General features: G+C 41.1%; 1 protein-coding gene across 2 annotated transcripts in view; it reads left to right on the forward strand.

Moving 5' to 3' along the window:
• HTR2C (5-hydroxytryptamine receptor 2C) overlaps positions 1 to 10,442 on the forward strand; it is a 121,043-nt gene extending 110,601 nt beyond the window's left edge. Inside the window, exon 4 of one of the 2 annotated variants that reach the window (XM_029930783.1) lies at positions 6,947 to 10,442. In XM_029930783.1, coding sequence (XP_029786643.1) covers positions 6,947 to 7,773 — 827 coding nt within the window. In that variant the 3' untranslated portion in view covers positions 7,774 to 10,442. The remainder of the gene's footprint in view (positions 1 to 6,946) is intronic. The other variant, XM_029930784.1, reaches the window with a different exon arrangement.
• The last annotated feature ends 1,485 nt before the right edge of the window (positions 10,443 to 11,927 follow it).

Here is an 11,927-nt window from a genome sequence, read left to right on the forward strand (position 1 = left end):
CTCTCATCCAAGTGTATCTCACAAACCCTGAACATCCCTCTTGTTAGCTCATGGCCCGTGTCTTCTTGCTTTTCTGCTTATAGTCTTCCTCCTTTAGTTCAACTTACCTCAAAGTCATTTTGCTTCTTCTTGTCCTTACTATTGCAATCGCTATCCTTTAGTCACACATGCCTCTGTCCCTATTCTTCTCGAGGCTAAAAACCCTTCGAAGTTCAAAGTCGACTCTGAACCTGACTCTGAATTCTGTAGCGTTCCCACTGCACAGACACCATACTGATGTACCACGGCATGTGGACTGCTTCTCTCTGCATCTCTCCGTCACGCTCTCTCACCTGAAAACTGAGGCAACACAGCTTGTCTGGTTTTACCTTTTTTTAAATAGTTTATTACCAAGTTGGTTTCCATATAACACCCAGTGCTCTTCCCCATAAGAGCCCCCTCTCCGTGGCCATCACCCCCTTGCCTTCTTTGTTCTTCTCTGAGTAGAGTCCCTTTGTCTTCGGCTATCAACTCCCATGTGTAAGGGACTCATCACTCCATGAGACAAGGGGCCACTCGTATCAACATGACGTGAGATCCTTCCAAGTGTCTTCGAAACAATTTCTTTCCATGAAAAACAGCTCATGAAAATAGATGCCTCTGAGATTGCCTTTGAGTTTAGTAAGATGTTGAAGTACTAAAGACAGCCCTGCAGTTTATAAACATGTTTTCATTTTGATGTTGGCTCATTAGTTCCATGAAAGTTATTCTAGAATTTCTCTCTCCTTTTTTATATCACCATTTGTTATTTATCTGTCTTCACTGCTCCATTATAATTGTTGTCTCTATAATGATCAGTGACCTCCTCATCTCCAAAGACAGAGGAAATGTTTTGAATTCTAGACTTCTCGGTCGCATTTGACACTGCTAACACCTTCTTCAGAACATTTCATCCCTTTGCCTGGTTTGACACAATTCTTCACTGACACTGAATTACCACCATGCTGCTGACACCCATTTTGCAAATTGTGCTGCTGATAATTTTGATCTCACCAGAAGAGATTAAAAGAAGTTTTTCAGATCAGATTCACACATGTACTCGCATTGACAACTATATAGTGATGACTGGCCGGCTAATGGTAATTGTAAGAGACTACCAGTTGTAAGATGCATCCTGCTTTCAAACACGTGAAAATCTGAAAGAAATGTGCATCTAAGAGACATTGGCATATGGTATTATTATCTGATAATTTGAAGAGACTTGATCTGTGTTGCTTGAATTCGAGGCTTTAAGAAACAATGTGAACATCTTTATATATTTTCTAAATTTACTTGCCTTATTTGAAGTAAATAATCTTACCAAGTTTTTTATGGCTTTTATGAGGCTAGAATGAGATAATGCATGAAAAGTACGTGATGTAGATGAATACCAGAGTCAGTGAGTACTCCGTGAATAAGAAGAGGAGGAGTAACAGTAGCAGTAGCAGTAACACATGATATTTTTAATAAAAACTTAACTATAACTGTTTCTGAATTCAATGTTTTTAAAGTACTAAGACCCTATATGTTTATAGAAAGTATTCTTGTCTCTCTGAGATTCAGTAAGCTTAATGGATAATAATCACTTTTCAGAGGGTTTTGAGAACTAAATGAGATAATGCATGCACAATATTTGCCAGCTGATTGAAGTAGTACTTGACATTATCAGTAGAATGTGCATGACAATTTATCTTTGTTGTTTCTAAAATTCTAAAGAAGGTTGATAAAGGTTCATTGGAGTTAACTTCAGAAGGAGTAAGTGCTTCTATTTGGTAATTCCTTCTTCCTATATTTTTGTCTGGATTGAGTAAGATACTACATGAAAGTATACAGTAATCATAACGTACTTGACTTAGTGTATGACAAATCAGAAGCACTCAGTAGAAGGTAGTTATTATTACTGTAATGGTTATTTGTCCCTGATTCTTTTTAATTCTTTCTCCATGGCCAATTCAAAGGTTTTAAAAATAAAAATATCAGAGACCGCTCCAATTATACCTACTAAAATCACCTAATTTTTCTGAAGTTAACTTCACCAAGTAACATGTGGCTTTCAGAATTTTTATAAGAATGAATAAGACAGTGCATGACGTTCATTGCTATTATCGATATTGTTTATATTTACTTGACATTATGACATCCCCTGAATTTTTACTGATTGACAAATTTAAAATATGAGAAAGACTTTGCATGTTTGCTGAACTTAACTCTCCAAGGTTTAAATAACTTTGTCTATTAACATAGAATAGCAGTTCTCAAACTCAGTGGTGTCAGGACCACTTTACACTCTTCAGAACAATTGAAGATCCCAAAAAGCTTTTGTTTATGTGCATCTCTACTGAGATTTGTTGTATTTAAGATTAAAACTGAGAAATGTTTAAAGTATTTATGAATGATCTCATTTTAAATAACAAGAAGGAACCCGTGTAATGTTAACATAAATAACATTTTGATGAAAACTATGTTTCACAGCACTGAAAATCTCCCCAGTGTTTAGTTTTATAGACAGACAGTTGAATTCTCGTATATGTATCTGCATTCAACTTGTGATGTTTTGCTTGGGTTGAAGTTTATGAAGAAAACACTGTTTTAAAGACAAACAGTTGAAAAAAGAAAACCCAGCAAACTCTCTCAAAGAGTCTCAGAGGCCCCCAGCGTCCTTGAACCACACTTTGAGAACTGCTGACATCTATCTTTCGTTTTTTTAAGTATCGAATAAGATAATCTGTGCAATATATATTGTTATTAATGCTGCTTCATCTGTTGCTATTATTTATAATTTCCAGATATTATAAAAAATTGAGTTTCTTCTTGTTTTGTTGACTGCATTCATGGCTTCTTTTAAAAGAAAGAAAGAAAATTAATAATGGCATAAATCTGGTCAAGCGGTTAAGCTATTTTACCAAAGAATATCTGTATTACAGAGTCTTTCTCCAAATTGAGATAATAGTTTACAACTATGTCAGCAATACACATGGCTCAGCACCTGGCACACAAAACAGACTCAAGAAAAGGCAGCTTTAGAATCGCTCTTTACGCAGCGTACATGACATTATACAAATAGACGCCATGGAAAAAACTGCACTTCCATAACCAATCACAGCTTCAGCTCATCTGGAGTCCGTCTTTTGCTATCCTTTGACACAGTCTTATTTTAGGGCCCAGAGTCCCTTAGGAAAGTGAATAAATCTTTTAACAGAAACAAGCTAATCCCACTGCAGAGCTGGGCTCTGACGTCATGGTCAATGGGTAAGGCCCTCCCCAGAGACTTCAGGTGTCTCTACAAGAAAGTGCAGTGTTTCCCATGGGGAACTGAATGTCCACTCCAGCATTTGTTTCTTGAGTGTAGGTTTGTTGGTCCTTATCAGGATTCCTCCAGAGAGAATGTGAATTCCCTAGATCAAGTCTCTAGCCTCAAACTCTAGTTCTCACAATGCTGAGGGTGACAGGGGTGATGAGAGACGGGGAGAGGTTGGAAGGGGAGCAGTTCCCCCAAACCCCCTCTGGTCTTGCTATAGGATACTGAAAAAAATATGAGTTTTTCCACCAGCACTTTGTAGGAAAAGAGCCTTCTTTCCTACAATTATATCAAAGTGGTGACTGTTTCTCCTCAGGACTCCAAGTCTTTTGCTTTAGAAGTAATCACTTCCAAGGTTAGCGGTGGTCAGTAAGTGTTGGAGAACTTTGTGATCTGAGATCTAATGGCGATCTCATTGCCTGGTTCAGAAAGGACCTCTAAGTCTTCTTTTTTCTCTTCTTACTTTTAAAATATTACTAGGGGCACTTGGGTGGCTCAGTTGCTTAAGTGTCCGACTTCAGCTTAGGTCATGATCTCATGGTTTATGAGTTCCAGTTCTGCGTTGGGCTCTGTGCTGACAGCTAGCTCAGAGCCTGGAGCCTGCTTTAGATTCTGTGTTTCTATCTCTTTCTGCCCTTCCCCTGATCACACTCTGTCTCTGTCTCAAAAATAAGCAAACATTAAAAAAAAAATATATATATATATATATTACTAAACTTTTGTTATGAAGGCTTTCAAGATTGCAAAAGTAGGTAGAATTCTATAATAAAAAGCCATGCATTCATCCTCCAGCTCCCAAATTTACCAATTTATGGACTGTCTAGTTTCAGTCCTATCCACATCTCCCTCCCATATTATTTTGAAATGAACTCCAGACATCACAATACTTCATAAATATTTCGGTATGTATATATAACCATATAAGAAGGATATTTCTCTACATAGCCACAATACCAACATCTCTCTTAAAAGTTAATGAACAGAAGAGATATAATATCCTGAAAAGGCCAGTCATTGTTCAAAATTCCCAGCCGGCTCATGAATGTTTTTCAAAGTTTCTTGGCATCAAGATTCCAAGAAAGGCCATATATTGTAATTGCTCAATAGGTATTTTCAGGCTCCCTTAATCTGTTGCTTCTTCCTCTAATTTTTTCTCTTGTAAATTATGTTTTGAAGAAGCCCTTCCCTTTTTTCTTAATTGCCTATTTACTTCTTTAACTTCAGAAAACTTCCTGCAGCCTTACCCTTCACTAAAACATTTCACTGAAGATAAGCCAATATTGACTCCCTCTGGGCATGCTTGATCTGCCTTCTTTCTAATGACTCCCTTATTATTTATGACTTTCAGAATAAAGGTTCTAATCTCAAGAGCTGGCAACATGGTTACCTGCCTTTCTATAACTCAAGAAATGTGACCTGTGGGCTTCTCTTGTGTACTCTGTACTCCCAAATGCCTGTTGAAATGCCTCCATGCATTTCATCAAACTTGGTGAAAATTACCTTCTGGTGGTCCATGTCACTCTTCCCATCCAGAATTCAAAAAGTCTTTTCACCTAGATCCCTCGCTGTATTCCCTGAGGATACTTTCTGTGTGTGGGTCTCCTACTTTTCACCCCATTTCTTACTTTCTTGAGTGGCACACCTACGTTCAAAGTCCTAGGCAAGGACTAATACCCCCAAAGAGCCTTGTCACATCTATTACTGCTTCTCAAGCCATCAGTGGGTCTCATTCTCTGGGAAAAAAAGGCCAGTCATTTCAGAAATTCAAAATCTCAGGAAGAGAGCCTACAGATCACTTTCCAAACACTCTCCTCCTCGTGTCTTCCCAGAGAGTAAATACCAGTCAGCCTCTTCGTGGAGCTCTAGCAGAGAGCTGCTGACCATTTTTCCCTCTTGGTCATCCAGTCCAAACTCTACACCTGATGCAGGCAGGGTGTTAGGACAGCTTGTAACAAGGGATTTTCAGTTTCAGATCTGCCATAGTTCTCTATGTGTTCCCTAAGCCAGCAACAATCTCTGACCATGCACTTGCGTCTCCTATCACAGCTCATAGTGTGAATATCTACCAGCTCGGGATTCCTAATAATAATCTCAGATAGGTTCCTAAAAGTGCAGTCTGACTTTTCCCAGGCTTCAACTTCCTGGGGACATAAGAGAATAAATTAATCTTAAAACTTGAATTTCAGGGGCACCTGGATGCCTCAGTCAATTAAGCTTCCCACTTAGGCTTAGGTCATGATCTCATGGTCCATGAGTTCAAGCCTGCATTGGGCTCTGTGCTGACAGCTCATAGCCTAGAGTCTACTTCGAATTCTGTGTCCCTCTCTGTCTCTGCGCCTCCCTTGCTTGCACTCTCAGAAATAAACAAATATTTAAAAAACCCTTGAAGCTCATTTGCAAGTTATGCTTACTTATTGATGCAGGATCTCTTCAAGACCTTCCAGAGTAATTTCTGAAAATTTCCAAGCTTTTCACTTAGACTGAGGCGCAAGATCTCCTTCCACTTCCACCTCCTTGTTGATGTTTTCTTCCCATGAGCCTGTTAATGGAGGTGCTTACCTACAAGGACTAACTCTCAGCATTCTTAAAAAATAAAAAATATCTCGAAATTCTACACAGAAATGGAACTACTGCATCTATCCCAACGCTGCATTTTAGTCTTGCTCCTGAAATGATGTTGCTAGTGCCACGCGACTCACAAAAACCCTTGCTAAAAAGAGAGCATACGCAGTTTCTGCATATAGGTTATTTCTGCATAGCAGTCAAATCTAGTCCCCGCAGCACAGCTGAGCGCCATACTATTCTCTCCACCTCTGTAAGCAGAACTACCAGGCTCTGGTCCCACAGGACTCACACATAAAATTTCCTCTTCTTACCCTCTTTTACCTTCTTTCCTGTTTTACCTTCTTTCTTCAAGAAAGGAGGGAGTGAGCTAAAAGTTCATCTCAAACACAAGGGTGCCTGGGTGGCTCAGTTGGTTAAGCATCCAACTCTTGATTTCCACTCAGGTCATGGTCTCCCAGTTGGTGGTTTCAAGCCCCCATCGGGCTCTGCACTGGCAGCTCGGAGCCTGCCTGGGATTCTCTCTCTCTTTGCCCCTTCCCTGCTTGCTCTCTCAAAAAGAAATAAATAAACATTTTAATAAAGAACTCATCTCAAACTCAGCTCAGCCAACCCTGATACGCTAGGATTACTCTCCTAGGAGTTACGTGCATCATTTTTATAGCGTGCGGAAGATGATATGCCAAAAAATGAACCTCTGAATTTATTAATGTCATTGAGTATAGATGTAACGGGGCCAGTCATTCAACAATTCTTGAGTGCCCTCTATGCACCAGCACAGTTCTAGAAGCAGACACAATCCACTCTCACACCCAAGCAACGATGGTAATTCCTTGCCTCCTACAGAAATGTGGGGGGAAGGCATTCCCGACAGGAAAGGAGCTGCCATTTCCTGAGGTCTCCCTGCTCCTCTTTCACATGACTGTCAACGTATGCCATGAGTAGCTTTCAACAAAGAATCAGCTCGGAATTTTCTCCGCCAAAGCGTGATTGGATGCCTGCCACTGGACAAACCCGGGTAGCTTGCAGCCGGCTGTAACAAGCCCCTCCCTTCTTCTGTTCCTCCAGGGGTGTCCGTTCCTATCCCGGTGATCGGACTGAGAGACGAAGAGAAAGTGTTCGTCAACAACACCACGTGCGTGCTGAACGACCCAAACTTCGTCCTTATTGGGTCCTTCGTCGCCTTCTTCATACCGTTGACAATCATGGTGATTACGTATTGCCTGACGATCCACGTCCTCCGCCGCCAAGCCCTGATGTTACTGCACGGCCACATGGAGGAACCGCCCGGAATAAACCTGGACTTTCTCAAGTGCTGCAAGAGGAATCCTCCCGAGGAAGAGTCGGCTCCCAACCCTAACCAGGACACGAACCCGCGCCGCAAGAAGAAGAAAGAACGCCGCCCCCGGGGCACCATGCAAGCCATCAACAACGAACGGAAAGCTTCGAAAGTCCTTGGCATTGTTTTCTTTGTGTTTCTGGTCATGTGGTGCCCGTTCTTCATCACCAATATTCTGTCGGTTCTGTGTGGGAAGGCCTGTAATCAAAAGCTCATGGAGAAGCTTCTGAATGTGTTTGTCTGGATTGGCTATGTGTGTTCAGGCATTAATCCTCTGGTGTACACGCTTTTCAACAAAATTTACCGAAGGGCTTTCTCTAACTATTTACGCTGCAATTATAAGGCAGAGAAGAAGCCTCCGGTCAGACAGATCCCGAGGGTCGCGGCCACTGCTTTGTCTGGGAGGGAGCTTGACGTGCACATTTACCCGCACACCAACAAACCGGTGGTTAAGAAAGCTAATGACCAGGAGCCCGGTATAGAGATGCAGGTAGAGAACTTGGAGCTGCCCGTTAACCACTCCAATGTGATTAGCGAAAGAATCAGTAGTGTCTGATGAGTGGTGCGTAAGCAGCCGTCTTTTTCCTACGGCAAAGCTACCAATGTAGGAAAAACTTCTCTAATTCTTAGGTCGGTCATACCTAATGTAAAGATCGTCCTCTGCTTCAAAAAAGTGTTTTTGTATATAGCTTTGCAACTTTACAATCATACATACAATAGTGAGATAAGGTTCTATATTTGCTGTTTATAACAGATTGAGAATAACTTATTTTGATTATTTGATGTGTAGAAGATGTTTCTTCTTTCCCTTCCTTCCTCTCTCCTTTCCTCCTTCCCTCACTTTCTTTCCTCTCTCTCCTCTCTCTTTTGCTTACTTTCGTGCATAAGGAAATGTCGATGTTCATCTCAGGTGGCATTTGCAGGAGACCAGAATGATGCACGATGACAGTGGTTCCACTTCAACCACACCAAAACTGACAATTTGGTGGACTGTTTTGCCGGGTTAACAGTAAATATACGCTTTGGACACTTGCTCCGCTCATCCACACACATAAACGCCGTGAGACAGGTTTTGCCTCCTGATACCGTATCACACCTATTCGTGAAGTCAAAGGTAGAACTTAGCCTCGCTGTCACATACAGGGACATTTGACATTGTCAGAATGCCGTGTTGGTATTTTACTGCAATGTCCGTCCCCAAACATAGTGGTATCTTAACATAGCAGCTGGGTAACCAGGACTACGGAAATAGAAGGCTGATACGAGATATATACACCAATAGCTTTTCACTTCTCAAGGACAGCGTTCAAATTCTGATTACAATGCCAAGCAAACTGAAATTAGCGTCTTCATTCTGGTCCTTAGTAAATACCTAATTCTGTGATGAAACTGGGGAATGAGAACCCAGAGTTACTTCCCAATCCAGGATTCAACATCAATTGGGTTTTGATCTCCGAATCCTGGAAATTCGTGTGCTACACACAACGTGAAATTTGCATTTTGAGCCTTATTAAAGTATTTTCATAATTATGGTACCTCTGTCTATAGGACCCAATTTAGCAGTCCATTTTTGAGTAAAACTTGCGCGGGAAGCATAGATGGCCAAAACCTTGGAAGTTTTACTTGATTAAGGACTACAGAATTAGGCCCTTAGAATGTGAAAAAAAAAAAAAAAGTCATTAAAAAACAAGCTTGTACTGAACTCCGGGAAAAACAGAAATACAGAGTTTCCATTTGGAATTCAAACAAAATGTATCTCATTTTCAGATCCTTCCAAGCTGTCTCGTTAAGGAAGAGGCTGCAGCTAATTTGTGAAAGTGGCAAGCTCTTCATTGTCCCGCAATTGTGTACCAGAAGCTTAAATCTTTGTTAAAATCTAGTGTTGTGTCACAGTAAGTGTCGGCCATTGATTCATTTGTGGGCCTGCTGCTCTAAGAATTCAGCACCATTTAACTGGTTTGTTAACCACGAAAGGTTTTCAAGCATGGCTAAAGTCAGACCATTAAGTCTATGCTGTGTGCCGAGTGACTGTTGCCAGTGACTGTTGCCATGTGTGCCCATTTCACACAACTGTGGATCAATTTCTGAAGAATTCATGATGCTATCCCTGATGCCTGACAGTTATGACTTCCGAGCCGTACCGTGTGCTTCTGAATTGGGGAAGGCAGAATCTGAATTTCAAAAACCCCTGGTCGATGTTCTCAACACACAGCATAGATAAATCCAGCTGTCTGCCACAGGGGCAGTGGGAGAGCTGCTGTATTCGAGGAAACTCATACACTCTCTACTTGATTAGCGACACTGCCAAATATCAGTCAATTGCTTGAGCATGCCCAAATCTAACACGAAAGTAAAGTCTACCTGCCTGTTAGCTCTGTCGAACTGCATGTTAAAACAATCCTATGAAATTGAATGAGACGATCTAATTCTCACTGAAACGAAAATGTCTGAAGACACACAGCATGCATTGAGCATGAGTTCTGCACATACACGTGGTGTCCTGCATGTACACCGTGTATGTTGCCTGAATCCATCGATGTGTATTAATGTAGGGCAGAGTAGGTGATCTTAACAGGACTGAAGAAAACCCTTCAGCAGTCCTCAAAACGACTACCCATTCAGATCTGAAGTATTGTGAGTATTGGAGAAAATTGGAAACATCTGATTTCGTGAACTTTCAGGGCAAGCTCATAGCACATGTTTTACAAAGAAATAAAATAGAAGCCACAGATTTTCAAAAGCACTAGCAATAAGTTGGATGATACTAGCTTAGAGCACATTTGTTGATAATTCTTACATCATCGAGTAGTAGTACTGAATAGTACCCAACACAGTAATTATTCTCAAATCGTTTGCTATTCGTAAGTTCTGTGCGGTTTGGTATGAAACGAATATGCTCATTTGGATATAAATCTTACAGTTCAGTGTTAAATCTACAAACTTTTGTAAATGTTTTAAAAAAAAAACGTCCATGTGATAAATGTAAACATGGTGAATTTACTGTCAAACAAATCATTTTGATGCACTATATTATGTATGTATATCTGTTTAAGACACATGCAACAGACTGCCTTATATTATTTCCTGTAAATCTTCTTCTTTGTCAAATGGTACTTTTTGTGAATGGTTGCAAAGTGGTGTCTTACTTGTGGCTCCTGTAGGTTATCCATTCCAAGTTTTTGTGACACTTCCTATTTTATTAAATTTATTAAATGTTGGCTAGCATGTCACGTGTCTTTTTTTCCCCCTGCGTCTTTTGAAGGGAAAAGATAACTGCTTTGCTTTGTTTTCTTTGGAAATTAAATTGTATCCTGTAAAACTAAGTTCAAAAAGACAAACAAAACCAGAAAACATACTCTTCTGATTAATTCTGCATGTACTCAAAGACTGCAAAATCAGCGGAAAGACAATGAAGAGGTGCAAACAACCGGGACATCTGGGTGGCTCAGTGGGTTAAGCACCCAACTTTGGCTCAGGTGACGATCTCCTGGTTTGTGGGTTTGAGCCCTGTGTCAGGCTCAGAGCCTGGAGCCTGCTTCAGACTCTGTTTCTCCCTCTCTCTTTCTGCTCTTCCCCTGCTCATACTGTCTCTGTCTCAAAAATAAACATTAAAAAGATTTTTTTTAAAAAAAGAGGTGCAAACACCAAGAAAATATTCAAAACACCACTGAGCCGAATAACTATGCTCCCAAATTATCCTCCCTTCCTTAACCCAAGGAGTGACCTGGAATGGCTTATATACTGTATTTGCAATAAGTATATTTACTGTCTTATTGCTGCCAGACTCTAAGCTCCCCAAGAACAGAAAAGACCATGTCTATCTCCCTTTTTAAGTTTATATATTTATTTTGAGAAAGAGAGAAAGCATGAGTGCAGGGGAGACAGAGAAAAAGAGAGAGAGAGAAGGAGTAAGAGAATCCCAAGCAGGCTTCATGTTGTCAGCACAGAGCCTGACATGGGACTCGATCCCCATGAACCGTGGGATCAGGACCTGAGCCAAAACCAAGAGGCAGATGCTTAACCGACTGAGCCACCCAGGCGCCTTAGGACCATGTCCATCTTGTTGATGGTTTTATCTCCAATACTTAGCAGCTACTCTACATTCAACAGATATGTTTTGAGCATGATCAGTATTTGTGGACACTGCATTATCTGTTTCTGTTGCCAAAGTGGGACTTACAACATTGGGGTCTCTGGTCATGTAGCACCTTCATTTCCCTCTGTTCCAGATGGCTATGGACGCCTCTGTAATCAGGGTGACTATGCTAAGCCCCTCTGTACCCTCACAGCCAGAATTAGGGATAACAAAATACATTGGCCTTTTCTTTTAACATTTATACCTTCCTGATGATGAGTGAGCCTAGATGACCTTGGCCTGACTTCAGTACCCAGAGAAAAGAGCAGGAGCGTCTCATTCCTTGGCAACTAAGACTAGGTTGATACCTAGCAGTGCATCAAGAGATAAAAATTGGACTGTCAATTGAAACAACAGGATCTCTGCTCCCCATGGCCAGAAATACCTTTTAGCACTGAAGCTGGAGAGCTACTCATCCCCCAAAGGGAGGCAATGGGGAGAGGCTGGGATTTCTGATGGCACAGAATGGGAGTTGCTACTACGCCCAGGGTGGAAGGGAGGGTGGGCAGGGGAAGACTGAAGTGCCACGTTCCATAGCATTGAAAGGTTTCATGGTCTGAGAAGAGAAAGATGCT

This window comes from Suricata suricatta, chromosome X (genome assembly GCF_006229205.1).
Source record: "Suricata suricatta isolate VVHF042 chromosome X, meerkat_22Aug2017_6uvM2_HiC, whole genome shotgun sequence".
In the NCBI taxonomy this organism is placed as follows: domain Eukaryota; kingdom Metazoa; phylum Chordata; class Mammalia; order Carnivora; family Herpestidae; genus Suricata; species Suricata suricatta.